This window comes from Hetaerina americana, unplaced genomic scaffold, assembly GCF_022747635.1.
Source record: "Hetaerina americana unplaced genomic scaffold, ioHetAmer1.1.p SCAF_7, whole genome shotgun sequence".
Classification (NCBI taxonomy): Eukaryota; Metazoa; Arthropoda; class Insecta; order Odonata; family Calopterygidae; genus Hetaerina; species Hetaerina americana.
This window is the reverse complement of record NW_027287316.1, coordinates 46,855,186-46,882,360: the sequence shown is the minus strand read 5'-3', so window position 1 is coordinate 46,882,360 and position 27,175 is coordinate 46,855,186. Positions and strand designations below refer to the sequence as shown.

General features: G+C 35.9%; 1 protein-coding gene and 1 long non-coding RNA gene across 2 annotated transcripts in view; both read left to right on the top strand.

Annotated features, from left to right (window-relative positions):
- Positions 1-233, top strand: part of LOC139696417 (uncharacterized) — a 112,269-nt gene extending 112,036 nt beyond the window's left edge. Inside the window, exon 3 of the long non-coding RNA XR_011702618.1 lies at positions 184-233. This is a non-coding gene — a long non-coding RNA (uncharacterized lncRNA). The remainder of the gene's footprint in view (positions 1-183) is intronic.
- Positions 234-276: 43 nt separating this feature from the next.
- On the top strand, positions 277-27,051 carry LOC139696832 (sodium-dependent neutral amino acid transporter B(0)AT3; the record flags this gene model as incomplete). The annotated part of the gene is made up of 11 exons (XM_071595713.1): positions 277-418; positions 6,492-6,715; positions 8,829-8,912; positions 10,636-10,797; positions 12,789-12,899; positions 13,562-13,763; positions 14,935-15,158; positions 20,509-20,710; positions 21,056-21,215; positions 24,672-24,935; positions 26,564-27,051. Coding segments are annotated over 11 exons (1,977 nt in total), but the record flags the coding sequence as incomplete, so codon positions are not given.
- Positions 27,052-27,175: the final 124 nt, after the last annotated feature.

The following is a 27,175-nucleotide window of genomic DNA, read 5'->3' as shown; positions in this document are numbered from 1 at the left end:
AAGAATATTATTTTTGAATGTGTGAGACCTCGCTCGAGACAACAGTGGATTATTTACCTCCAGAGAACCGATGTACCTGCCGCAATCACCACAATTCCTCCCCATTTATCCCTCGTTTTCCCCCTATCCACCTGAAAATGTCACCCACCGCATCGTTTGTCTTACGCAAGTCTCTCGTTTCAGACGGCAGATGGCGGCGTGGAAGCGCGGGGTAAAGTGGCGGCAACGGTGGCGGAGGCGGGCGTGCCCGGAGGCGGGGCGGTGGGTCTGGCGAGCGGAGGGGGAGTCGGACCCAGCGGGGGGGAGCAGAGGGAATCATGGGACAGCAAGCTCACCTTCCTCCTGGCGACGGTCGGCTACGCCGTCGGTCTCGGAAACGTCTGGAGGTTCCCTTACCTTGCTCAAAAGAACGGCGGAGGTGAGGTTTGACCTTTACCCTTCATCTCCTCCCTCAGCTAACACGTCAAAAATGTTTAACTCAAACATTGGGAAAGGTGGCCTTTAAATACCACGGCTACGACCTCTGTCCTAAATTCAAGCTCCTTTGGAACATTATTTTGTAGGCTATCCTCTTTAGGCACCAGTTCAGTGATGGCGTTGAAGAACTTTATGGTTATCCAACTATTCTTGAATTGATAAAAGCAAGAAAGGGAAATTTTTGAGGGGAAAATTCAAAACGTACCTCGAGTCGAACGGCAAATCCTGGATTTACAGAGACTAAATATTTTCTGATTCTAAAATTATTGATCCAGATGAAAACACGATATTCATTACACCCTTTACCCTTGAAATCCTCATGTGGTATTATCTCATTTTAATTTTAATTATCAGTGTTACTTTCAAATTTTACTATAAATTAAATGGTACAGAAAACACTGATTTTTTTAGTGTACATTAATGTGAAGCGAAGATGAAATATTCTTTATAAAAATTTAAAAACAGCTTTTTAATTCGAAAATCAGTGTTGACCCTGTTGTTGATCTTCAAAATTCGGAAACCAAAAAAAGCATGTGATCGCTTTTTAATAAAACGAGTGATTAATGAAAATAATAACTTTGTCTATGGATATTTTTAAATCCCGGTAGTCTCGTAATGTGAGCTGAAATCATCAAGGCCCAATTTTGATCCAACTTTTTAGCGTTTTATCTTTTGCATTAATAGTTATTATTTTCGTTTTTTTCGGATTTCAAACCCCAGATGAAATTAACATTTGTCCGATAGATTGTGGACCTGCTAGTTCATCGTATGAAAATTTTGTCCGGAATTTGTTGTTTGAGAAAATTTTGAAATCTTTTGGGCTAAGTTGCTTGAAATTAATAAAAAAATATAGAAAATTCTCACACTATTCGCATTTCTGAGCAATTTTTAGTGGAATTTGGTTTCTCAGTTGAGTCTGAATTTATTATAAAAGTTTTGTTAATCTTTACGCAAGGAATTTTTAGATCAATGTTCAGACGTTCCATAACTCGGATCTCTCCTGACTAAATTTGTTGCATGCTCTTCACTGAATTGTTGGCTTAGTTGGCGTTAAGGGCTGGGCTCTTAGTAGAATTTTGCCAAAGTTATTTAAAAAATCTTTCTGGGGAATTTTCACTGGCCGAAGTCCTCATGCATCTCATATTTATTGTTTTTAATTTTAATTCATTGGTGATTCTTTAATTTTTTAAATGGTATTTTGCGAAATATTTTCAGGAATTTGTTGGATTTTGATCACAGGGTGTCCAACCCTAAAACCCCTGTGTTACCCTTTCATCGAAGAATACCTTACATGTACATACTCACTTGTATTCCTGAATGCTCTCTATTATTTTTTCCCCCAGCAGTTTACCAAGACAATACGAGATATTGTACAATGAAATTTACAGTTTTATTTGTTTTTAAATATCAACAACACGTATCTTAACACGTAATTTTAACATCGTGTGTTTTGAAGTATAGAACTACTTAAATTCCTCTGATTTGATCATGTGTTTCGTAAGTTCTTACTATCATTGAAAAGAGCGTCAATAATTTCTCCATATATCGATATGGGGATAAAATTATTATACCCCTAAAGAATATATTTTGCCCCATTGTAGAAAAGTGTCTTTTGTAGAGGAGCCTGTTTCATTTCAAAGGACGTCAAGATTCGGCATCACGTCCCGCTTTATGTTCTCGCAATTCAGGCGGAATTCCTTTCCTCGGCGCGTTGCTCGTGATCCGTTTCGGTCTGCAGTCAGTCGCTTCTCTGTCACGCTCGCATGGGTCCATCGCGAGACCAGAATCGCTTTAGACTCTTACGAAAATCTGCTCCGAGCTTCAATGGTGATAAAATGTGGCGCTGGCTGCTGAGATTCCTTAAAGTCGGCCTCCCTCTCCACTGCATTTTTGGTAATTCCCGCATAGGCATCACGCTTTCCCACCCTGATGGAGAAGTGGCCGTGTATGGAATCTGTTTAACTTATTGTTGAATGACTTTCATCGAGAACGATTCCTCTTTGTTAATTAATGCCGAGTGCGGATCTCCATACTTTAAATTGGCGTCCGTGTCGTCATCAAAAATTAAAATCAAACGTATAAAAACTGTTGATATTGCCTGAGCGCAAGATTGTTTGATTCGAGTGAAGTTTAGGTGGGTTAAGGATGTTTTTCTATATCTAGACAATTTTTATAAAAGATTCAAAAGGAGAAATCCTATTCCTGAAACCGATCATGCATCCACTATTGGAAGATATCCGCTATTTAAAAGGACATACCCTCACCTGCTAGATAAATCTCTAGATCACCGGTTATTTTCACTTGGTAAAAATTATGAACATAGGCTAACATGAACAGGCATTATGAACATGTGTATGGTGGCGTAATAGAATAGGGTAGAGCTACTGCTCCAGAGGTTCCGCGTTCAAATTTGGATGGCGCCCGTACATTAGCCTTAATTTAACCAAATTTGCATGATTTCTTTGAGTTCCTAGTATTTATTTGAAACTCTTAGCGATATAGGGAGAGGATTAGGCCAGTATAACCTCACAGGTGGCTGTCCTACGCCTTGAGACTTAATACCTTGATACCTCGTCTTGAGACTTGATACCTCGTACAGATTGCAATTATTTTAGCGTATTCTTCATGATAATCAAGATATCAATGTAAAAGGTAATAAAGACTAGAAAAGTTAATTCATATTATTGTTATAAGAAGTGATATGATGCTTGTCTAATTGCTATTGATATCAAGCCATTTCATTCCTGGAAGTTTTATTGAATAGCCTTCAATTTTGAATCGTTAAATCGAATTTAACTGAAGGGTCCTCGGTCTCTCGTCTGCCAGGTGCCCAAAATGTGTTTGCGAGTGACATTTTGAAATTCGGAATATTCCTGTGACATTCTTACCATTCGTAATACAAGTCATTCTCATCTTCCTTTAGTGTCGGACGTCAACCCAATTGAAACAATTTCGGCGCGGACTTGGCATCTCGCGTTGGATGACTTTTCCATCGTGAATGTCTGCTGTCGTGAAAGCACTTTATTGCTTCGGAGATAGCTATTTCTCGTTTGTCAACAAGTTTCAGTCAGGATCTCAATGAGTATATTTCGGATCGATAATATTGAATTCAGAAATGATTTTGCCGTAAACTGTATAAATTCACTTTTTCTAATTTTTTCTACGAAATATGTTAATGAGACACGTAATCGAAACGTGACGATCGGCATAAATCCGACACTCTTTTTGAAGTGCAAACTCCTAAGTCAGGCCTGGCACACAAATGTTCATTGACTGTCCAAGCGGGCAAGTATAAACCCACTGAAGGTGAGTGAAGTCCCACTTTTATCGGTCATTGTACATAAGAAACGCATGGCATTGAAGAAAGAAACATGGCTGAGGTGGAAGTGTGGTTTGCGAGAAAGTGAAACTTAAAACTAGGAATAAAATATGAATTCTTAATCTAACAAGAAAGGAAAACCGACAGGGAACGGCTTTTTACAAAAGAATTAAAAAAGTACGTCACTAACAGCACTAACTGCCCACCGGCACACACTGAGCATAGAGCGGTACAAAAAGGAAGCGGAGGCGAGGGTCGCCCATTTCCCACAGCGGGAAATTACACTTTGGCAAGAGGAAGCGGGTGACAGCAAGACCGTGAAGCGGATAGAGTGATACTAAAATAAATTAGAGCACGGAGGACGAGCTCTAATCCGCGAGCGGCTTGCGACCCGACGTGTTATATTTTTCAAAGCATACTATTTATTGATACGTAGCCCGCAGAAAAGCAATGTAACGTCATAGTGGTCAGTGAAATCATTTAGATTTGCCAGGTATGCTATAAATGAACAGTTTAAAGCTGGAAAATCTGGATGCAGTGGTAAAGTTAGTGGCTTAACATCGTTTTTGTTGCAATCGCACCACTATTCGTCAATTAGTGCCATATACAGACTATTTTTTCTCTTATGATGTCATTTGAATGGCTTTATTTTTACCTTTGTTCAAGTACGAGAAATAAATAAAGATCGCATTGCGATGTAAAATGTTTCCTATGCATTCAAATTTCGGAGTTAGTCGTTAGTTTTCAATATTTTAATGCAAAAATCATACAATTTAACTATATTTATCCTTTATAGTATCATAGAGTACATGATAAATGCCCTTTCACGTACAAAAGATGTAATGAGTCATGTAGAAACTTCATGTACGTTAGTATTTTGAGGTAGACAGTTCAAAATCTATTTTCTCGAATCCTTTTTTATCTTACATTATTTTTGTTCGCAACCTTTTAATATATATTCATAAACGACAAAAATAGCGTACTGGAACCCTGGGGGATACAAGTAAAAATAAATGGTAAACGAAGTACCTTTTTCACCGTGGAACTTATTTTGGACAAATACATATGGCATCATGCTATTTTTCTGAAGTTTCTTGAAAATACATACATGAGATCTTATGAAGGCGAATTTTCACGACGTTGGAATTCCCTTTGCTTGAGCTCTAGCGTCTCATTCGATGAAAAAAGTCAAATTAACGACGTACAGGGTTGCACCCAAAAGTGGTAGGACTGATTTTTTTACAAGAATTTTATTGACGATATACTTACATCGACTTAATAATCTTCAAAGTATGCTCCTTGAGCTGCTACACACTTAGTATAACGTTGCTCCCATTCCCCGTACGCCCGCTGGAAATTTTCTTTGGGGATGCCGTTGATGACCCTGGTCGAAGCCTCTTGAACGGCCTTTATCGAGTCAAAACGTCGTCCCTTGAGCTGTCTTTTCATCAGGGGGAAGAAGGAGAAGTTCGGTGGTGCCAGATCGGGAGAATAGGGCGGGTGCGGCAACGTGGCAACGCCGTATTTGGCCAGGAGCTGTCTGACGACGAGCGCGCCATGGCACGGCGCGTTGTCATGATGAAGCGCACACCTTGCGCATGGCCAAATCCTGTGAAATAATGCGTTGGACGTTGGATGCAGACTGACCCAACTGGTCTGCAATTCCTTCACTGGTTAAGCATCGGTCTGTGTTCAGCAGTGTCCTCACTCTGTCCACATTCGTGTCGGTTCTTGCCGTCGACGGCCGTCCGGAGCGATGGTCGTCTTCAACGAGCTCCCTACCCTCTTTAAACAACTTGTGCTACTCAAATACTGTGGAACGGTTTAAGGCAGTGTCCCCATAAGCCTGTTTGATCATATCGAGGGTCTGGATTGCCGTCTTCCCGAGTTTCGCACAAAACATCACGGAATAACCTTGCTCTAAATTCAGATTCATTTTGTTCTTCGACGCGGACAAAAAACTTGCTTCACTAAAAACGGTGTCCTCACTCAACGACGTTCCGCAGGCAACTGAGGTTGGTGTCGGTCTGTTGCTAAGAGCCCCCTCCACCTTACCCTGCCAGACAGACCCCCCTCCACCGCTCCGTTCGCGCCAGAGAAAATCAGTCCTACCACTTTTGGGTGCGACCCTGTATTCCGACGCCCGCGTCGACCTTGTGCCGTTAATTTTGCAGTTTATCGCGACGGTGGCGTTAAAGGTGGCCTGGAGCATGCAATTTATGTTTTGCCATTCAAGTGGAGTCTACATTCAAACGAGTTACGGTGAGCCTCTTAGATGAATGTAATCTTGATAATACAGTCACTTCAAAGTAAAAAAGTTTGGATACTGTCTCATTCTACGCCTACTCCGCGTATTTGTATTGCTATGTACTCGTATACACCCTACCCGAGGAAGTAATGTTGGTTGGTGGTTATGTACTTCCTATGAAGGATTTAATAAATGAATCGGGTAAAAAATATCTCCCGTGTGGTACTTTCAACTTATTTTCATTTTCAGGTTAAAAATATTTAAAAATTATTTTACTTGTATTTTGCGTTACAACTTTCGTCCCGTGCTATTTGGAAAAACTATCTCGCGCGGACTAATTAATAATTTCGAGTTGTTGCCACAAAAAGTTTTTAACATGTCGAGTTCTGTTTAGAACTTTGAGTTTTATTTTTCCAATAACTTTGCAAGCGACATTTCGTCACACAGGTGCATTCCTCATTCCTTACTTCGTGATGCTGGCTATCGAGGGCATACCAATCTTCTACTTGGAGTTGGCTATCGGCCAGCGCCTTCGGAAAGGAGCTATTGGTGTTTGGAACCAGATGTCGCCCTACTTAGGTGGTATTGGAATCAGCAGCGCGGTGGTATCCTTCAATGTGGCTCTGTACTACAATACCATCATCGCCTGGTGCCTATTCTACTTCGTCCAGGTAAATTAAAACTTGATTGCTATAACCTTTTGGAGTATTTAATGTGAGTTGAAATGCGATAAACCCCTACCAACCTCTGAATAAAATCTTATCCTGTGAAATTTACTTAACTCCGACTCAATTCTGTACTGTTCATTATATTTCATGGTTCTCTGATACAAAAACGTGATATTTTAAGTTTTTACTGAGAGCCATGCATGTTTCTTTTTCACACCAGTAAAAACGTGTGTCACTCCGTAGTTGTGAATTGAAAAATTATTTTTTTTGCTTCCTTTTAATGTAACCTAGAATCACGAACTGGGGAAACAATATACCGGCTTAATATATCCGTATTTGGAATTGAGTGGAATGTATCAGAAATATCCTTTGATGACCAACGAAATAATTAATTTTTGTTGTTTGGCTATGATTTTCCACCCATAATTTGAAATCTGAAAATACCCTCGCCGTCAAATGACAAAGTGAACGGTTATTTAAATTCAATTTTCATTTTCAAGCTGACGTTCAATTGCTATTCAAGTCACGTATCCATTAATCTTAATTACTTATTATCGATAACTGTAAATCATCTTCCCCTCTGCTCTTAACTGCCGAATGGAGTTCAATGCTGTCTACAATTTTTTGATTCGCGTTCTCTCTCTAGCAGCGGTCGCTGTAAGTCACTATTTTATGTAAACGATGATCATAAAAATTTTAGTCAACCTTAATTCCATCATTTACCGAGTCCCATTCTACGGCAGTATACGCCACTGAACCACTGGGAATGTTTAAAAGAATTCGGCCTTCTTTGATTTCAAAATTCGGAGCAATCGGTTTCAATGTCGGTGCCCATCGCTGTGAATGAATACGAGTATATGTCAATGTTCTTAGTATATTTGGATAAAAACCTGAATTTAGTGCGAGAGAAATTTTTAATATCTTAATCCAGAGCTATATAATACGTGTACATAAACAGTGGTAAATAAATATAAAATACGGAAAATTGGCTGTACTCATCTTCCAATCTAAGTATCGCTGCAAATTTGAGATATTTAAAGAGTTGATTCATTAAAATCAGGTGGAAACTATATAGCATGCACAAAGCATATCACCTTTGCTGAAACATATTTCCTCTATTATGATTTGTGCCTCCGCAGCAATTCACTTTTTTTCTGATTGCCCCACCGAAAATAAGAGGGGAGGGAAGAAACTCCAATGGCCGTAATAATTAGTCGCAACTCTCGTCAGACCAATTGTTGTGTTATTTTAACAGGAACCACGCCAGGGACCAACCACAACCTCTCGACCAGAATACCCTCGGTGGTGGTTTACGGGAAATTAATCCGCGTCAGGGACCACACACAGCCATACACACACTATCCTGACTGGAATCCTTCACGAGGCTGTAGAGAAGACCCCGTCAAAGATTCCAGGATATTCTCAAGCACACACTTTGTGACTGGCACAGACCAATCACACACACAAGCACTCAAGAAACACACACTCAAAAGGGCCCAACTTCTGGGAGAATCTGAACACAGGTATAGAGCGCAAACGAGGATATGCGTCGAACACGTATATCCTCGTTTCACATTTCACGTATTCCACGTAACATATTTCCTCTATTTTGATTTGTACCTCCGCATCAATTCACTTTTTTTCTCATTGCCCCACCGATATAATATGGATTTTATCAATTCATGAAATCCGCTCTATGGTCAGTATATTTTTTTAACCTGGGTTAGGTCAAAAATATAATACTGCTCTGTCCAAATCAACATAAAATTTGTATCGTAGTTTGAAAGTTCAAGTACATCACCATATCGTGCATAATTCGCGTGTAGTATATAGGTAGCATTTAATATTAATTACGCTGACCATATTGTGTACTCATAGTCTTTCGAGCTTCTGCTGAAACGTTTTCTTCCTGCGTTTGCTTTAATTATCTGTGTTTACCAGTTGTATCATGGTAAATCCACGTATTTTTGTTGAAGTTTTAATCAGTCCATGACTTAAACCGTTGTTCACTCTTAATAACACTCAAGTCTCTCATTCACTTTGTAGTACTTTGACATCCCTCATACAAGTTCTATTCTACTAATTCTGTTGCACTACTCCTCCAATCTATTTCCAGAGTTTTCAGACACAGCTTCCCTGGGCAGAGTGCCCCAATAAGTACTACGAGAATGGTTCTTACGTCCCGGAGCCGGAGTGTGTGGTGAGTAAAATTGCATCAATTCATCCCTTTGCATAGTATATAAGGGAATGGGCTGAGGGTTTGAACAACTTCTTAATCCCCCAGTTCATCTGGGAAAAGGTGAACTTAAAGGGAAGAGGGAGAAGCTTGGGGTTAGAGGAGGAGTCCATTTTTTTGGAATTAGTGCCCCTTAACAAATTACTCTCAGGATTACGCGGCGCGTGCTCGGACCCTGAGTCCTTATCTTAAAGAGTTTTCTGCGAGAGACTCTCTGGATAAAGCTTGATGTCTTCTGAAAAATCACTCTGCTTTAGTGAGACCTCTGCCCCTAGTTGATTGATGATCTCTACGACGGTTTCTAAGGTTCTTGTTTATTTATTGCGATATTTATTCGCATCACACATATTGGTACTCGTCCTTTGGTGTAGCTGCAATTTTTCCAGTTTCCCATCCGAGCTCCCGCATTCAATTCACATGACAGTTTTCATTTGTATGTTTCTCCACTTGATTAGTACCTGGAGTCTAATGCAATCAATGGTGTCTGGAGTCTAATCATTGCTTGAATGGTCGAAGTAGAGTTTCGCGTTGAGACCCCAGATATCCGACGTGAACAGTAGGTCAGCGGCGGAGTGAGATCCATGCAGGACCTCACTCCCTGATTTGTCCTTGAACTATTTGTCCAACGGTCCGAAATGGCGCTCATGAAAATAGTATCATTATGTTTACCGCAATGTGAACTTCGAATCAGTGATTCAGTTACTGTTTCATTTAGTGATTACTCATATTTTAACATTTTATCGATGCCCTTTTATTCAGCGCCCGTGATTTATGCAACGAGAAAATCTCACGTGTGCATTTGAAGTATATCTTGTGGGTGCACGGTCCTCATCTGCATGCTTTAGGGTCGTTCTTGGATTACGTAATGACAGTAAGAAAGACCGTTGCGTAAAGAATGCGGTGCACACCGGAAAGCAATATCTGTTCACGAATATTCCCAATGCTGAAATAAAAAATACGTATCTTATCGGTACGTTGTTCCACATGCCCTCCGCAACATTGTAGTAAATTTTAAATATATTACAGTATTTTACTATGTATCTGCCTGTATTTGTTCGGGTAACTTAAGGTTCTACATTCTCTATCTGATCCACATATCATCAATTCCGCATCTTCCGAGTCCCAATCGATATCCACGATAACCGATATTCGCGAACTTCACCGTTCATGCAGGGTATATGGGGTGACCAGAATTGTAACCGTTCTGAACTGTTGTTACCAGAAGTTATAATTTAAATTCGGAAAGATATTTCGTGTACACACTTGTTTTTAGCATATTATAAATAATGTGGCAGCAGTATCATTACATTTTTAAGTTACGTTTACTAAGAACTACTCATATATTTATTTTCTATCTTCGCCTGCTTCCAATTATTATTATCAGAAATGCCAAAGTCACTGCGTACTTTTCTAAACTGCTAATCCGTAAACACCCAAGTTGGTTTTTTACACTTGATTCTTCAACGACACATAAAAAATTAAATCACAAAAATCCATACACTAGGTTTATGGTTTTTTTATTAAAAAAATGACCCACCTAGCCAGTAATCGAATCGACGACCTCTGAATTTGCCGGCGAAGATGTTACCCCATTGCAATCGAGGTCGGCAAGCAAGCATATTAATAGTTGAACTTCGAATTCTTCTTTACCTCACAACTAATCTGTCTTTAACGATTTCTATTTCAGAGAAGCAGTCCTACTCAGTACTTCTGGTACCGAACGACACTGATGATATCGGAGGATATAAATGCACCGGAAGTATTCAACTGGAAGATTGCGCTTGCTTTGATTGTGGCCTGGATGCTCGTGTACATGTGCATGATCAAGGGGATCGCCTCTTCAGGGAAGGTAGAGTGTGGTCTTCTGTGGTCGATGAATGAACCCAGTTGGATAATCTGACAAATAAATACTGCTAAAAAATCGACTATCCATAACATGGACCATGCAAAATGCACGAGAGATTTTATTTTTTTAATCATTTTATGGCTATAAATTTCAGATACGTTCCCGAATGCAATTTTTTCGGAAGCGAATTTTATGATAGTTTTTTTTTTCATGGCACAACATCAATTTATTCACATAATTTCATTCCAATTTCACGGTACTCTCTCCTATGTTTGTTTCTTTCATTATATATACCCGTTCTTTTTCGTTGAAGAAATTTGTTTTCGAATTACATTTGACCACGCGTTCTTCTTTGCCTGGCGTGCTTCTTTCCACTGGGTAAGCTGAGTTCTGTGGCGAGTTGTGTTACTCTTAGTGGCAGGGTGAGTGTTTCCGCCTTCGCCCCAGGAGCTTAATCCGGACAGCGTGATATTTTCACGTTGCCCTCCCACCATTCGCCGTGGTCATTATCTCTTTCACGCACCCCACCCGCTCTTGGCGCGTGCCCAACACGTTCACCTCTCTCCACGTTGATTCAATTCCGTTAATTCAGTGCTGTTCGTTAATTTCCGGAACTACACGGTTTCCTACTCCCCAAGTGATGTCGTGTGTTCGCCTCCCGAGGCTCAAACTGACGAAGTAAAGTGGTGGAGCTTTTCAGAGATATCGCTTTTGCGGTGTCTTATCTCTCTCTCTCTCTCTTCTCCCCGCCCCGCCTTGCTTCCCGATTTCCACCCCTCAACGTCTCCTATCTCAGATATCCCCCTCCTATCTCAGATATTCCCTCGGAATCTTCCTGCGGTGCATCCAGTACCATATGTTATAAAACCCATACGGGGAGACAGGGAAAAACGGGAAAAGGTTTTGAGCTACTCAACTTCTTCAAAGCATAACTGACCACGTTTCTTTTGATTTTTTTGATATATTTTACTTTACGTTTTTGATGAGGTGACTCTCAGTCGTGTAAAATGTCGCAGAAGATAAATCATAATAACTACCAATGAGCTGAGCGTTCCGTTATTGACCAATCATGAGTTCAAATAAGGTAGATGCACTTGGAATGCTTGTTAAGCTGAGGATGTGTGATTTCCTGGGGGCCGAGTCTTCCTGGGAAACAGATGATTTAATGAATAAATCTGGCCTCCCTACCCTAAATGTGTAAATGTCATCATACTTGTATGCTCTGGGGTTTTGTATAAGTTGTACTTTCTTACGTTGTATTGGGGTATAAAGAGTAAAAGAGGATGTTGTGATGGTGTGATCATAATAATGGATGCTCACCTCCCTTCCTCCCACCTCTATGTTGCATCTCATGGAATTTATTCTTAACGCTGAGTCTCTCGTCTCCCTAGATCACATCTGCTTTCTCTACAGAGAGAGGAACCAGCTGAAATCGAATCTGGGAAAATTAATTTAGTTAGTTTTTATTACTTATGAGTCAGTGAATTGGAATTTTAGAAAATTTCAGAGCTGGCTTTTCCAGATAAAACTTCTCAAGAATGTTGATACGTATTTCATTTTAGTTTCTTTAAACAGGAATTCTCGGTTTCTTTTTCTTCCTTAGTTTCTATAGTTTCTTCGTACTTCCTGTAAGTCAATGTGAATTCTTAAGTTCCTTTTTGCAAATGTGTGGCTTACAATTAGAGGAACCAAGCTTTGAATCCATGAAAAAATTTATGATGCAAAGTTTGAAAAATTCCATATTCATCATTTTGCTTCTGAATAATTTTCAACCTAAAGGCCAAAATGGTCATTGTTTACTTTTAATTGAACCTTCCTTGCTCAACTGTCATCTCTAATTTTCGCTTTCTCTTTTCAGTTTATTTATTTTTATTGCTAAAAAATAAATGGCTTACCAACTGGCAAAGTATTGAGGGGATTGTGAAATCGCTAGGAAAAATGTGATAATAGTTATATTTTATGATATATTCATTGTTCTATTATTCCCTCCTCAGGTTGTGTATGTGACTGCCACCTTCCCTTACCTTGTGCTGATCATCTTTTTTTTCCGTGGTGTTACTTTGAAAGGAATGTCGGATGGCTTACGACATTTATTCACACCTAAGGTGAGAAAGTTATTCCAAAAAAATCTTAATTTTCTTAAAACAAGCTACCATAGTGACAGTTTAGAATTCTAGCAAAATTAAGCTTGGTCAAATAAAGTTAAAAGCTCACCTATTTATTCATATATGTATTTGTCTTTTCTAAATGGTTTTACCACACTGTTTGTGTATTTTTTAAGGAAAATTCTGATAAATAAATTATGCAAACTCTTATCAGGCTAATTTTGTCAGCTATAATTGATTTATCAATTAAAAAATATATTTATCTTAATGGAAACAAAGAACCTATTTGTAACTAGTGCCTAATGTCTACAAATCAATTCAACTAATCATGATAAAAAATATTCCTTCCCATATTTTGGGATATTATCCATTTAATTTTTAAATTTATGACTTACCTATTATTAGATGCATATTTGATGAAAATAAATGTTATGTTCAATTAAAATTGTGTGCAGTTTTAAAGGTCTTTTACTAATGTAAAATTATTTGTAGTAAATATTTCTAATTTCAAAAATATCACTTTTGATTAAAATTTGAGTGTGCCAAGCTCCTGCTAAATTAAATGGCATATTTTGAACATTTTCATTTAGTGTAAATGATTTCATTTTAATATTAATCATTCAGTATTCTCATTAGTAATTTTTCCTAATGAATATTTTCAGTGGTACACTTTGACAGATCCAGTTGTATGGCTTGAAGCTGGGACACAGATTTTCTTCTCACTTGGTCTTGCATTTGGGGGTCTCATAGCCTTTTCCTCATACAACCCAGTGAACAATGACTGTTTCAGAGATGCCATTATGGTGTCCTTTACCAACTGCTTTACATCCATGTTTGCAGGCATTGTGGTCTTCTCAGTTATTGGTGAGAAATCCTTTAATTATGTTATCCTCTAAATATTTAGGTACTGTTGATAAATTGGTCTAACTTATAGTTGAATATGATGTTTATATAGTTTTGTTGAATAATTTTTTCCATCATTATGGATTAATCAAGTAATTTCATCCACACTACAGTATGAGTGCAATATTTTACGTAATAATGTTGAAAGTTAATTAAAATATAATTAATGGCAGAAAAATCAGATTGGTTTTTTTAGAAAATTGCTGCAAAACATTTTTTTATATCACCTTTTTACTTACATTTTTCGAAATTAAATGTTTCTTGCAAAATGTTTTCAATCTAGATCTTTGGCTAACTAACTTTAACTGACTAATTTTGGTGCTTGCTAGAAGTTGAGAACAATTGAAAAAAGATTGGAAAAATAAGGCTAAATATGGAATACCATAGAATTGGGGGAAGCAAATTAAATATTCTCTTTTCATATATTAAATATCTCCCCATAAATCATAAGAGTGAGCTCCTTCAGATGTCTTGAAGTTGTGAGATTTTGGTACCTGATGAAATACATGATTGAGGAGGTGAGAACAATGCTTGCTGTTTCTGTGTAGAAATCTCTGTAACCAATACCTATCTTCTCCTCAAACATAGATATTTGAAATGTTAAAAAAAATCCCCTATGAAAATTTAGGTGAATAATGTCTTTTCCACTCTTCCCTGATTGTGAAATTAATCCAAGAACCCACCATGTCCCATTAGTGAGAAGGACTTCAGCATGGAAATTCTTCCAATGCAACAATTTCAGAGTTTAAAAATTATTCACCTTGACCAGCATTCAAATCTGGATCTCTAATTGTCCAGCCAAGTGCTTGAGCTGGAAGACCCCTCGATAGCTGAGCTGGTTAAAGCACTTGGCTGGACATCAAGGGATCTGGGTTTGAATCCCAGATCCCTTGATGCATGCATGCAAATGATTTTTACACTCTGAAATAAGTAAGTTTTGTAAGTTCTATAACATAAACTAATGCTCTTCTGCATTTGTACCAGGGGGTAGATCAGAATAATCCAAAAACACTATCTCATCGAAAAATTTATGATAGTTAAAGTAGGAAGTCAGGGAATTTCTTCTTAAATTGTGCCTTTTTTTTCCTCCTTTCTGGGGCCTTTCATTAAATAGCTGCTATACTTTTTTCAGGGTTCAAGGCACATATGATATATGACAAGTGCCTAGAGGAAAGAAATGCCACATTGTCATCCTACTATGCCTCCTTGGCAAGTGTTTCTCCTTCTCAGTCTCCCATGCTCCCATGGGGACCATCAAACACAACTCCTACATTTTCCACTGCTTTCCTACAGTCAACTGTAGTGCCAGACCTACCAAATCTTCCAGAATGTGACCTCGAAAAGGAACTGGATAATGTGAGTGTTTTTAAATTGAGTTGTAAAATAACCCTGACTAGTCCTTGTAAATTGTAATTTATAGCAGCGCTTAAACAGGAATTAAAACATTATGAAGCATTTTGGTAATATCATACCATCTCCAGACACAGTACTGGATGTTGTATTCCATATAATGAATGTCCCCATCATTGACATAGAGTATTTCATGTATTTATTTTGTTTAAACATTTTTACTCAATGTGGGAAAAAGATTGGCCTTAAAATTAAAAAGCTTAAACTTCTTTATCTTGTACATATCATAAGACCAGGGAAGCTCCCTGGTATTTTAAAAGTCCTTACATGAAAGGAATATTTGTAAATATATGCATGAAAATTTCTAAATGGCCACAGATGAGCATTAATTTTATCATTTTTGCTTTTTATCTCAAGCCGTTCTGTGTAATTAAAAAAATGTAAAATATGTGCCTTCATAAAATTAGAACAAAATCATATGGATCTTTACTTTGGTGCCAATCATTGTCAAATAAATGAACTGCAAATGATGATTACCTTCTGTAGTTAACAGAAAATATTGTTATGAGCATATTTCAGCTCTTTATCTTTCAACTTGAACTGTCATAAATTCATCCTCTTTGTTCAATTTCAAGCTGGATTTATTTTCTCTGTAATTTAATGTTACCTGCAGTGTTAAATCATGTACGAAAGACTTTTGCTCTGACAGTTAGAATTTTAATAGTTAATTTATTGTAATCATTAGTGAACAACTAGATGTGCAGGAACTTTGAAAAAATTCAAATTGAGCTAAAATAATGTTTCCACTTAATCTATGTTTTCTCTATTCATCAGATACATGCATTCATGTTCCCAAATCAAATGTTACTGGATTGAAAATGTGATCTCAATTTTTAATTTTTCTTTGCACTGAAATATAATTCTTTTTAATTTATTTAATGAATTTTGTTCAAAGTTTTTTGCTTTATTGGAATGTCTATATTCTGCAGCATAAAAATATTATTTTTTGGAGTCAACTGCACATGTTGGTGATAAATTATCAAACCTACTGATTAAAGACTTTCCTCATTTGTGATAAAATTGAGTTAATGGAATTGTAAAAAAAAAACTACAATTAATCCACTACTATTTTATTTTCTTGACCATAGTTTCAAAACATGCTATCATCCTCCGGTGTATCATTGCAAAATATATCCATCAATAGAGAACATAAGAAGCAAAGTGGGAAGACTTTAGTGCAGATGTAATAAATTCCATTATTGCATACAGGTATCTTTCATCAGGTATCAGCATCTTTCTGAAATAGAAAAAAAAAGTAAAGTTCACTTAGCAGATGTCATTATTTATGGAAGTGATTCCAGGATGCACCTTAAGAGTTTTTGAATTGATGAGAAGAGGTGGGGGAAGGAGGAGGTGAAACAAGTATTGTACTCCGCTGGTGAAAAAGAATAAATAACTGGAAGAGTATGAGAATAAAGAGATAATTTCCTTGCTGTACTTCCAAGTTTTTATTTTACTGAATCGAAATGAATTGTAAGAATAATTTATTTGGAAAGCAGCAATTTTATGGGAAAGATGATGGCAAGAATCAGAATAACGCAATCAATGTTTGTGAGTTTCGTTTAAATTGAAAATATATGTTTCTTATTTGTGAGTCAAATTGAGCTCAGGAAAACTTATTTGTGTTCATTTGTGAGTTTTATGGTATCTGCTATGTTGGTAACTTGGAAATTTAAGGAAGGTAAATAGTTAATGATTGGAATCAGTTCAGAAAGAGAGTATATCATAAGAAAATTCAGGCCAGTGTAAAATATTGCTCAAGAGATGAATTCATATTATTCTTTTTAGATTTATTTGCAATAATTTCAGGGAATAAAAAGGATGAAAGAGGGACCTCAACTAATTTCTCCTTTTTTTAAGTGAAAGAAAAGGGATGCATTAGAAATCCTTGAGAAAGTGCAAATGACAAAAAATATGTTAAAGGAAAAAAATGTTTCCCTCCTACTTCCCTTTATTCTCCATCCCTTTCTAAACCCTCAAATCTATTTTTAGAACAAAATCCTTCTATCTTTGAGCAGCCATATCAACACCCAATTTGTAACTCATCTCTCGTTTTAAATAGCTTTCCATACAATAATTATTCTACATCCATTAAAGGCATCCCATAATACACATGAATGTTGTAGTTTGTTTATTGGGTCCTCACTAAGTCCCTACTGCTTTTCTATATGTGTTGGGATGTTTTTTATAAATTTAAATATCTGATATTAATAAAGTATTTTGTAACTATGCTAACAAAAAAAAATCAAGAGTGAATCTCTTAAGTGCTGATTCCTTAAAGAGAAGCTCTCCATATGAAGGAATTCTACTAGGTTTCACAAATACATCAATTTTTCATCTTAATGTTTTTCTGTACAGAGTGTTCTAAAATTCATACACCTTGACTCCAGCGTGCTGTTCTCCATAGTTAATTGATGCACAAATCTGTTTTAAATCCTTAACTATATTTTTTAAATAACTTGTTTTGGAATATACAACCAAATGTAAATGACATTTGATCAGAAAAATGGAAGCATGAAAGACATTTTTGAGAAGGATTGTATCTTATTCATTTGGGAAAAATTATTTCTTCCTCTGATTTCATTCCTGAGAAATTGGTATTATTAATTACATACAAATTAAAATTTTTTGTTATCATTATTTACTGTTAAAAAGGTATCCAACTACAAACCTCTTAGTTAACAGGTAAATAAAATTAATACAGCTTTGAAATACCTCAGTAAAAAACGTTTGTACCGAATGTATATCAAATTCATTAACTCAATGACAAGTTTTTTGTGATAACTGCTGAGCAGGCAGACTAGTAACATATCTTTTTAAAAAGCAGTGTTAATTCATCCTTCTCATAATGTCTTCATGCTTTTATTTGCCTGATATTGAATAGAAAAAGTATCAATCATCATATTACCAAATATATTTGTGTATCAATGTTTTCTAAAGAATATCAGGATGGAGCCTGCATTAATTTTCAGCACCATATGTGAATTATGTGGTTCAAAACTCATAGATTTAATCATTTTACTTTATCATCACCATATTCCTATGTAAAATAGATGCCTCCCTGTTCAGTTGCTTTTTTTCTGACTGAATTATGCGAACTTAATTGTTCATTGCACTAGCTTCAAAATGTTCACTTCAATTTTATATAATGAATCAATGTAACTAAGTTAAATTTTCAAACAAATCTTTCAAAAGAGCCACTTTTGCTTGCATATTATTTCGCTGCAATCATATTGTAAATTCTAAAAATTATAATTTTAATTTGATAATTGATAAGCAGCTCAGGTCATGACAGGAGTTTTAACGCAAATATTTTCTATGACTTGAATTCATTTGGCAGGATTTGTTCGTGATTTCAGCAATTTGAACTGAGATATCAAACAGCTTCTTTTCTGCTCAGAGAATCTTCAAAATTTCTTCTCAATGTGAGAAATCTTGATGATCATCCAAATGTATGTTACAGTAAAGAAAAAGAAAGAAAATTATAGTATGCCTGAGAATGCAAACCAAGGCAAAATATGCACAAATGCACAAAAGTTGGAAGTTGCACAAAAATGCAGAATTAAGCACATTATATGGAAAAGAAAACAAAAATCTTGCACATTTATCCAAATCAGTGAAATAAATGCACACATTGATTTCAGTATACGCATGTACAAATGGTAGAGTGATCTTTGGCATGTAATCACCATACGAACAAAAAATGCACAGAAAGTGATAATTTTTGTCATGTGGGGTTGAAGAGCACCAGGAAATTATTTATCCTCTCCACAATAATTCATCATTGTGAATTTATTGCATGATTTTGGACTTATTGCAATTTTATTATATGTAATTGTCATTGATATTTTTAAATTAATAATAATTTGCATGGAAATGAATGAAGAAAAGCCACGTGGTGAAGTCACCTTGGTTATAATATTTAATCAGTGGTGCCTAGCAGGTAAATGAACTGATTGTGCGGTTAAATAAGATGGTTGCCTAATAGTATCTTTATAGATGTTTTATGCCATGATTGCAATCCACATTACTTTGGTGAAATAATGCCTATAAACCCTTCCAGTACATTCTCTGCATCTCCACTTCTATTAAAAAGATTTTATCTATGGTATTGTTTCCTACTGTATGAAGAATATCCTTTTTTCAGACTTACTGCCAATAAAACCAAACCCCTTATAGTGACAACATTTTCATCAAAGTTCCTGTAGATTTTGCAATGTAACTGTCAGTGTTTAAATCCCTGTCAATTCATGCTCATGGTGAAGTGGGCCCTTCTCAATTATAAAAAAAACAGAGAAGTTGGCCATGCTGTAATTCAAAATTTAATGCATAACATTGCCAAGTGACTTACCTATCAGACTTTCTTTACATATTATTGAAATACGATCAGCCGAAACATAGTATTTAACTGAAGGACAGTTTGGTAGTTAAAAGTAGCATTTACCAAGTACTAAATATAAGTGTAGTATGGTATATGAAATCCACCTGCAGAAGGTAGAAGATCATTTCTCTTCCCTCTGCCATAAAAGGTTACAATTGTACACAGTAATCAATGTGAAGGTTGGTTGTCAAAAGCCATTATCCAAGATTTAAACTTTGGACTTTCCAGTCAGTAGCTCAATTCTCTTCTCACTAAGCAACCACACTATCCCCAAAAAGATCGAGTGTGTGAACTTTATGCATAAACCACTGGTATAAAATTTCAGACAAAATCTTTTGACAAATTAAATGAAATAGAAAACACTCGTCAATTATTATCACACAATTTGATTATGTTGTATTAATTTCTTTAAATAAAGAGGAAAACTAATATATTCATGCTACATGTGATATAATGGGATAATTGTAATAATAATAATTGGATGGCAAACCATTATGTAATTAGAAAGTGCTTTAGTTATTATATCTATTATAAAGAATTAATACCCTACTTAAGTTGGGTAATTTATAAATTATGAGCTGATTACCAAAATTTTTTGAAAACATCTATAAATACGAGTTTAATATTAATTACGAATTCAAAAATATTTTACTTTCTACACCTACCTACATGCAAGTGTTTAAGTTTATAGTTAAAGTCAAAAATGTTGTGATTGTGGCATTCTATTCACCCTGATCTGTTTTGTAGGTCGTTCATAGGTCTTCTCTTTAGTCAATAAATACAATTTAGACTCTTCATATGTGTCCCTTATACTGCACATAAATTGCATGTTCGATCATGGGTTAAAAAATCAAACTAGATGCTTTTTCTGCTCCAATTACTCCCATTGTCTGATGAATTTTATTTATTTTCTAGTCTGCAGCTGGCACTGGATTGGCATTTATCATCTTTACTGAAGCCATCAACCAATTTCCAGGGGCACAGTTCTGGTCCGTCCTTTTCTTCCTCATGCTTTTCACTCTGGGTATTGACTCCCAGTTTGGTACTCTTGAGGGAGTTGTCACTTCCCTTGTGGATATGAAGTTGTTCCCAAATCTTAGGAAGGAAATCCTCACTGGTAAATTTTGAAATTGTGCAATTACGTTTTTAAGCAGTTGGTTTTAATACTTGTAATTCTTTAACTTTAAACTTTTAATGGCATAGCCATTATATATATATATATATATATATATATATATATATATATATATATATATATATATATATATATATATATATATATATATATATATAAGTACATTTTTTTAATTGCATGCTATGCTATATAAATTAATTTATTATTAAGACAGAATGAGCTTTAATCATGATTACTCTATTCAAGCAACCTTCAATAACAAACTCTTGAGCTATGTTTCAAATGATAAAATTATACGTAAATTAATGGTTATTATTTCATTTTCAGGTGGCCTCTGCTTGCTTTGCTGTGTGATTTCAATGGCATTTGCTCATGGTGCAGGGAATTATGTGTTCGTTCTGTTTGATGACTTCAGTGGCAATTTTCCCTTATTGATAATTGCCTTCTTTGAGTGCATTGGGGTTTCATATGTATATGGATTAAAGAGGTAAATAATTTTCTCACTTACATTCAAAACTTGATACCCACATCTTAAAAATCGCCTAACACCTTGTATCAAAAGCCAAGTTTTTTAGCTTTATGAACCATCTTCCATACTGAAGTTTTCTTTTGTCTTTTCTGAGCATCCTTACACAACATCCCTGTCATCAATTCCCTCCTTGTGAAAGCTTCTCTGCCCAATGAAATTCTTCTTTTTATGTCCCAACTAGTTCAACCATTTTGGCTCTGAACACTTCTGAGGTATGTAAACTATTCCACCAGCTCTAGTATATGAACTCCTATATGGTTCAACTTAGCTTTCCTGTTTTTTGAAAATATCATAACTTTGTCATATTTACATTGATCCTCATGCCAATCGCACTCATTTTCTTATGTACTCAGCAATGCTTGCAACCCTTGGCTGGCTGGCTAACTGAAGCTTGATCGCCTGCAAACTTAACTGTTTTTATGACTTCCCCCTCAGACTTTCATTTCTATCTCCAGTTCATCTTATACCATTTTCTCCACATATATATCGAAGAGCACAGGTGATAAAATGCATTCATGTCTTACTCCTCTTTCTAACACTGCTCACCCTGAATCTCCATCTGCCACTCCGATCTGATCAGTCTGAGACATGTGCAGGTTGAGGATAAATCCCTATATCTCCTATCCACTCCCATCTTCTATAATGCATTCATTAATTCTACCCTATTTACTCTATCAAATATGTGTGCCTTCTTTAAACCTTTGAAGCAAACAAATACATTCTTATTTAACTCAATGTTCTGTTCTATTAGTGATCTCATTACTATTATGGCAACACAAGTACCTCTCCCCTTCCTGAACCCAAACAGATCATCCTCTGAGTAATCATTATCCCTCCTCTCCATCCTTTTATTAATGATCTTAAGTACCACTTCTGCTGTCAGTGTGAAATGAAACTGTTTTTTCTATAGTCATTGCATATGGTTGGGGATGGAATTAACATTAATCAAGCAAAATCTTGTGTGGAAATATATTTAACCCTTTGTAAATGTAAATTAGCAAAACAGAAATAATCAGTACTGCAAAACATTTAGCCTTATTCAGGTTTCCACAATAACAGTATCAGCACAGAACTGACTCTACCCCTTTTTCCTGAGTACAAACGATAGATATACTGTGTCTATGAACTAGATTTGACTATAAATGATAAGTTTTCATTGAATCCTGCTATCTATTGAAAAGCCTGATTTATAGTCATCCTTCATTTTGATTTTAAAACACTCAGCGATAAATCTCTGTGCATTATCTCTCTCTAAATTTCCCTGGATAATCACTACCAAATCATATCTATTATGAGGATACCATCGTGGCCAAGATTGTAGTCACATGGTATCATCATGTTCAAGTTTGAAGCAATATGTTTATAAACAGGTATGCCTTCATTGTTTTCTGTGCACCTCATTTACATATGTGTACCTTAGGTGAAATGCATTTTCTGCTCATTAATTAAACTTGAGAGATAAAAAATATCACTCTAATCGTTGATTTAGTCGTTTAAAATTTTGTCACCTTGGAAAATAGTAATTCATTTGTTTCTGAGTTTAATATTTTATCTTAGGTCTTCGGGTTTCATTAGTTAAATAAGGAGTATTTATTTATTATCATCTGGTTCAACACTTGTCTATGATTTTGTAATGATTAATCCACCACACCCACACACACTCGCACTTCATGCCACCATTTTGCCTCTTCCCTTCCTTCCACTTTCTGTTGAGATATATAATTCTACAGAGTACATCATTGCATATTTTTGTGCCTTGTTTAAATGTCAGGAGTGATTAAATAAGAGCCCTCTCTATAAGTTGAGGATCACTCTCTCACCGACGTCAGTCACTATTTCTCAAAAATAGAAATGAAATAATAGCACCTAGGATCTTACACTCCTGAGGATATGCACTAGGCCAAGTAAAAACAATGTGAAGGAGGTAATTTGATCAGAATCAAACTAAGAAATTATAGCCTTAATGTAAATGTGAGGGAAGAAATTTTTAAAATTTAGTAGAAAGTAAAAAAAAATATGTTGAAATGGATTTTAAACATATAAATCCTGAAATTGATACAAGAAATTTTTAAGAGCAAGAAGAGTTTTATAGGGGGACTCTGCTATCTACATGATTCTCTCATTTGCCATCCGGAAAGAAGCTGTAGATGTGAGAAGAAAGCCTTCAGAAACTTTCAGTGAGGGATTTATTTCAATATCAAGTCGTCATTACTCACTTTTCTCACACCATCTAAGAAATTAAAATGGCCCCGCCGATTTTATTATTATTTTTACAGACCCTGTAACAAGTCAACTTTGTGGCCGTATGATAACATTGCAAGCTGTAAAACTAATACAGATTGAGACGAAACGTTAAGTATGTTTTTAAAAATATTTCCAGTCTGTTTGCAGTTTATGAGTTATTTATTTAACCTCTAAACCTTTCCGCGGGTACCGTATATTTTGCGTTGAAAGTTTTATGAAAAAAGATACGCTAATTAGCAACTATCCTAGTTACTATGCAACCAGGGTACACAAGAAAGCTGTGCGTGGCGGTGCACTAATTTAGGATGTGATCATGGATTTTCAAACTGCTTGCCGTTTGCAAGAACACGCACGATAACCAACCCAGCATACGTTGGCCATGCTTGCCTCAAGAGTCAATTGAGTGGTGGAGATATTAAATATGGAAGCGAAAACTATAATTTTGGAATACTTAAATATTATTATTATTATTCAATGTCATGCGTGCACTTGGGATTTCCCAATGCTAATGCTTTTCTCTCATGATTCTCTGTGATTTACTTACGAGTAACTTGCTTACTTTACTTCGCATTTCCAAAATTTGCGTAGAGCCAATACGTTAAAATGAAGCAGGCAACATATTTTATCAAGATACTTAGAGCATCAGAATCACCCATTTACCGCCAAAGAAACCATTACCATTTACCATTTATTCCAAATGAATGATAAAATATGAAACTTATGCTTTCCAAAACTTATGTTTTCCCCACTTTGGATGAGAGGAATAATAATTAGCTCCTGAGCTCAACTCTGATTAGGTTTGATTAATATCAATTTTATTTCCTTTATTTTACACTTTTTCCATATCCTCTTCTACTGAGGGGTCCTTTACTTCACCCATCCTAAGCAAACTCAATATCTTCTTTCAAGATGCATTATTTCTAGGGTTTAGGATTCCCTCATATATACCAATACATCTTAGCTCAATGTGAGCTAAAGCTCTTCCAGCTATTGTGAGTGCAGTAAGAGCTTTATGTGTCTCAATGGTATTACTCATGACATTTTGTTGCATAGCGTATTTTATGATAAGGTTTGATGATTTGTGATAAGATAAAATGATTTGTGACTATTAGTATTTCCTCATTAATTTTTTTAATGGCCTGCATATATTTAATCGATCACTTTTTCTAGGTTTGCTGATGACATAGAACTCATGACTGGACGAAGACCAGGGTTGTATTGGCAGGCATGCTGGAAATATCTCTCTCCCCTGGCTATGATTTCCATCCTAGTGGCCAGCTTTGCTGAAATTGCAACCGAGGGCAGCGGGTACCCAGCATGGGTTGCTGGGCGTGGGGAGACAGAAAATCGAGAATGGCCAAACTGGGCTATCGGCCTCATAGCTGTTCTCATTCTTGCCTCTGCTCTCTGGATTCCTGTTGTTGCAATAGCTAGGTAAATCCCCATCAGTAATCCACAACCTTACAAAGAAGCATTTGAAAAGTATTTAATTTTTTTATGGCAAATGATATTTTTTAAGAAAATAATATATAAAGATCTGAATTATTTTCTTTAATGTGGTATAATATAAGCACTTAAGAGACCACGAAGAGTTTGAAATTAAGTATTTTTAAGATATTAGAATGGCTATCAGTCACTACCTGTATATGATCTTATTTAAAAAGTGTTTGTATATTCATTGCTACCCTGTTGTCTCTTTTGCGTTAGAAATGAATTTATTCACAGTAAGTTAATTTTCTAAGCAAGCTAAAGACAGTGGACAATCCCAGTGGACAATCTTGGAAATTTAAAATAATTCTCAAAGTTAAAGTAGTATTGAGTCCCTATGGTTGTGACAAATGAATGCTTCTAGGATAGAAAATAAAAGCCATGCTTGATGCAAGATAAAATATTCTTATTTAAAAATATAAGTACTCTTTGATAAACATAAATGATGTTGAATGCCAGATGCCACAAATTATTTTGCACTCAATTTTATACATTTCTTCTGAGTCTTCTATAACATCCATCAAGAGTTTTGACATATGAAATTAATTTGGAGAAGATTACTCCAAAAATTACGATTTTCTGAAAGACTTTTAAATAAACCTTTTCTATTGCAAGGGCTTAGTAAGTGTAGAATTAAAGCTGTCTTTATCTTTAATTCTTTCATTTCCTTATCTAATTTTCCTACTGTCTTTCCTTGGTACATTCTGAAACCACATCCCAGTTGTCAAACCTAATGCACTTTTCTTTCATTCATTATCACTTACACAGATCCTTTGTAGGCTTTTCTATCCCAATTTAATTGAAGTTTTAATGGGTTTGTATACTTGCACCAAAAGTTACTGAAAGAATAAAAGTAACAAAGATTTAATGGTAAGTTTTCATTTATGGTAATAATAGGATGGTTTTATTTTGTTTCACAATGTAGTACTAAGCTCATTAAAGTTAATTTTACAATAATTGTAGAAATTCAATTGTTGGTGTATTGGCCTCTGTGGGTACCCTTACAATCACAAGGAGGGCTGCTAGCTCTTATTCTGGATAACTGATTGCTTAATTGGAGTTGCACCATGTTCCAAGACATCATTTTCATTAGATTGTTAATCCTGTCTTACCCTGAGAAACTCCCACTTTCTCCATGTGCAACCTTTAAACACAGTAAACTTGCCTATTTGTTAATACTCTAAATTCAAACTTCCTATTCAATAAATTAAATGGAATTCCATAATTAACTACAAGATAATATTATCTAAAATTCCATTGGCCAATCCACCATCCATTACTAAATCTGGTGGATGAATTCATTTACTCAATCATGCACAACATTCAAGAAGATCTATTCTGCAAATATATACCTAAATTCCTCCAATTGAAACCCTGTCAACTTTTAAATCGGGTCACCTGATATGAAAAAACATACAATAGTGGCATGATTTCATATCCTGTGAAGTATATATGTACATTATGAAACAAAACCCTAAAATAATGAGCCCGTTTATTTGGCCATATTAAAGCTCTATGGTTCCTAGGAGCTGAAGTTTCCATCTCCTTCATTGACTTATTTTTAATTTTCACAGGGCTTTTGGTGTAGTTATTGTAGAAGATGAAGAAACTGCATGGTTCCCTCGTGAAGAGCTGAGGGAACTGCATGGTGTATGCCCACATCGTGTCACCATGGCTGAAACTTTGCTGTTTTGTATTCGGGAAGATGGCTCAGAGGGTCTCTGTTGTCCAACTCGACCTCCAGATGGTGAAGAAGATGAGGATGATGACACTTAGCCAGAAGGAAAGTTGAGCTAGATCTAAGAAGCAGGGACAATCACCTTCCATGTCCAACAGTTTGGTTGTTTGTTGATTTTTCTGTACTATCTAAGTCTAAGGAAGGTGTTTGTAATAGATTTATTATGACTTCAAGTTCAAAGTGTACAAATATTAACACATTTTATTTGGTTGTTGCAATGCTATATTCTGTACATGCAAAAGAAACTGTTAGGGCTTTAAATCCCTCTCACTCTCTCGAAGTAAATATGATATTTTATCTATTATTGGTTTGAAAGGAATTACATTCAAGTTAAAAATAATTTTTAACAACTAACTGCGAAGTATAATTTTTGGAAGAGGTTCCTGAGCTCATAGATCATTGTTTAAAGTAGTATTTGCATTTGCCAACATGTTAGCGTATTAGAATG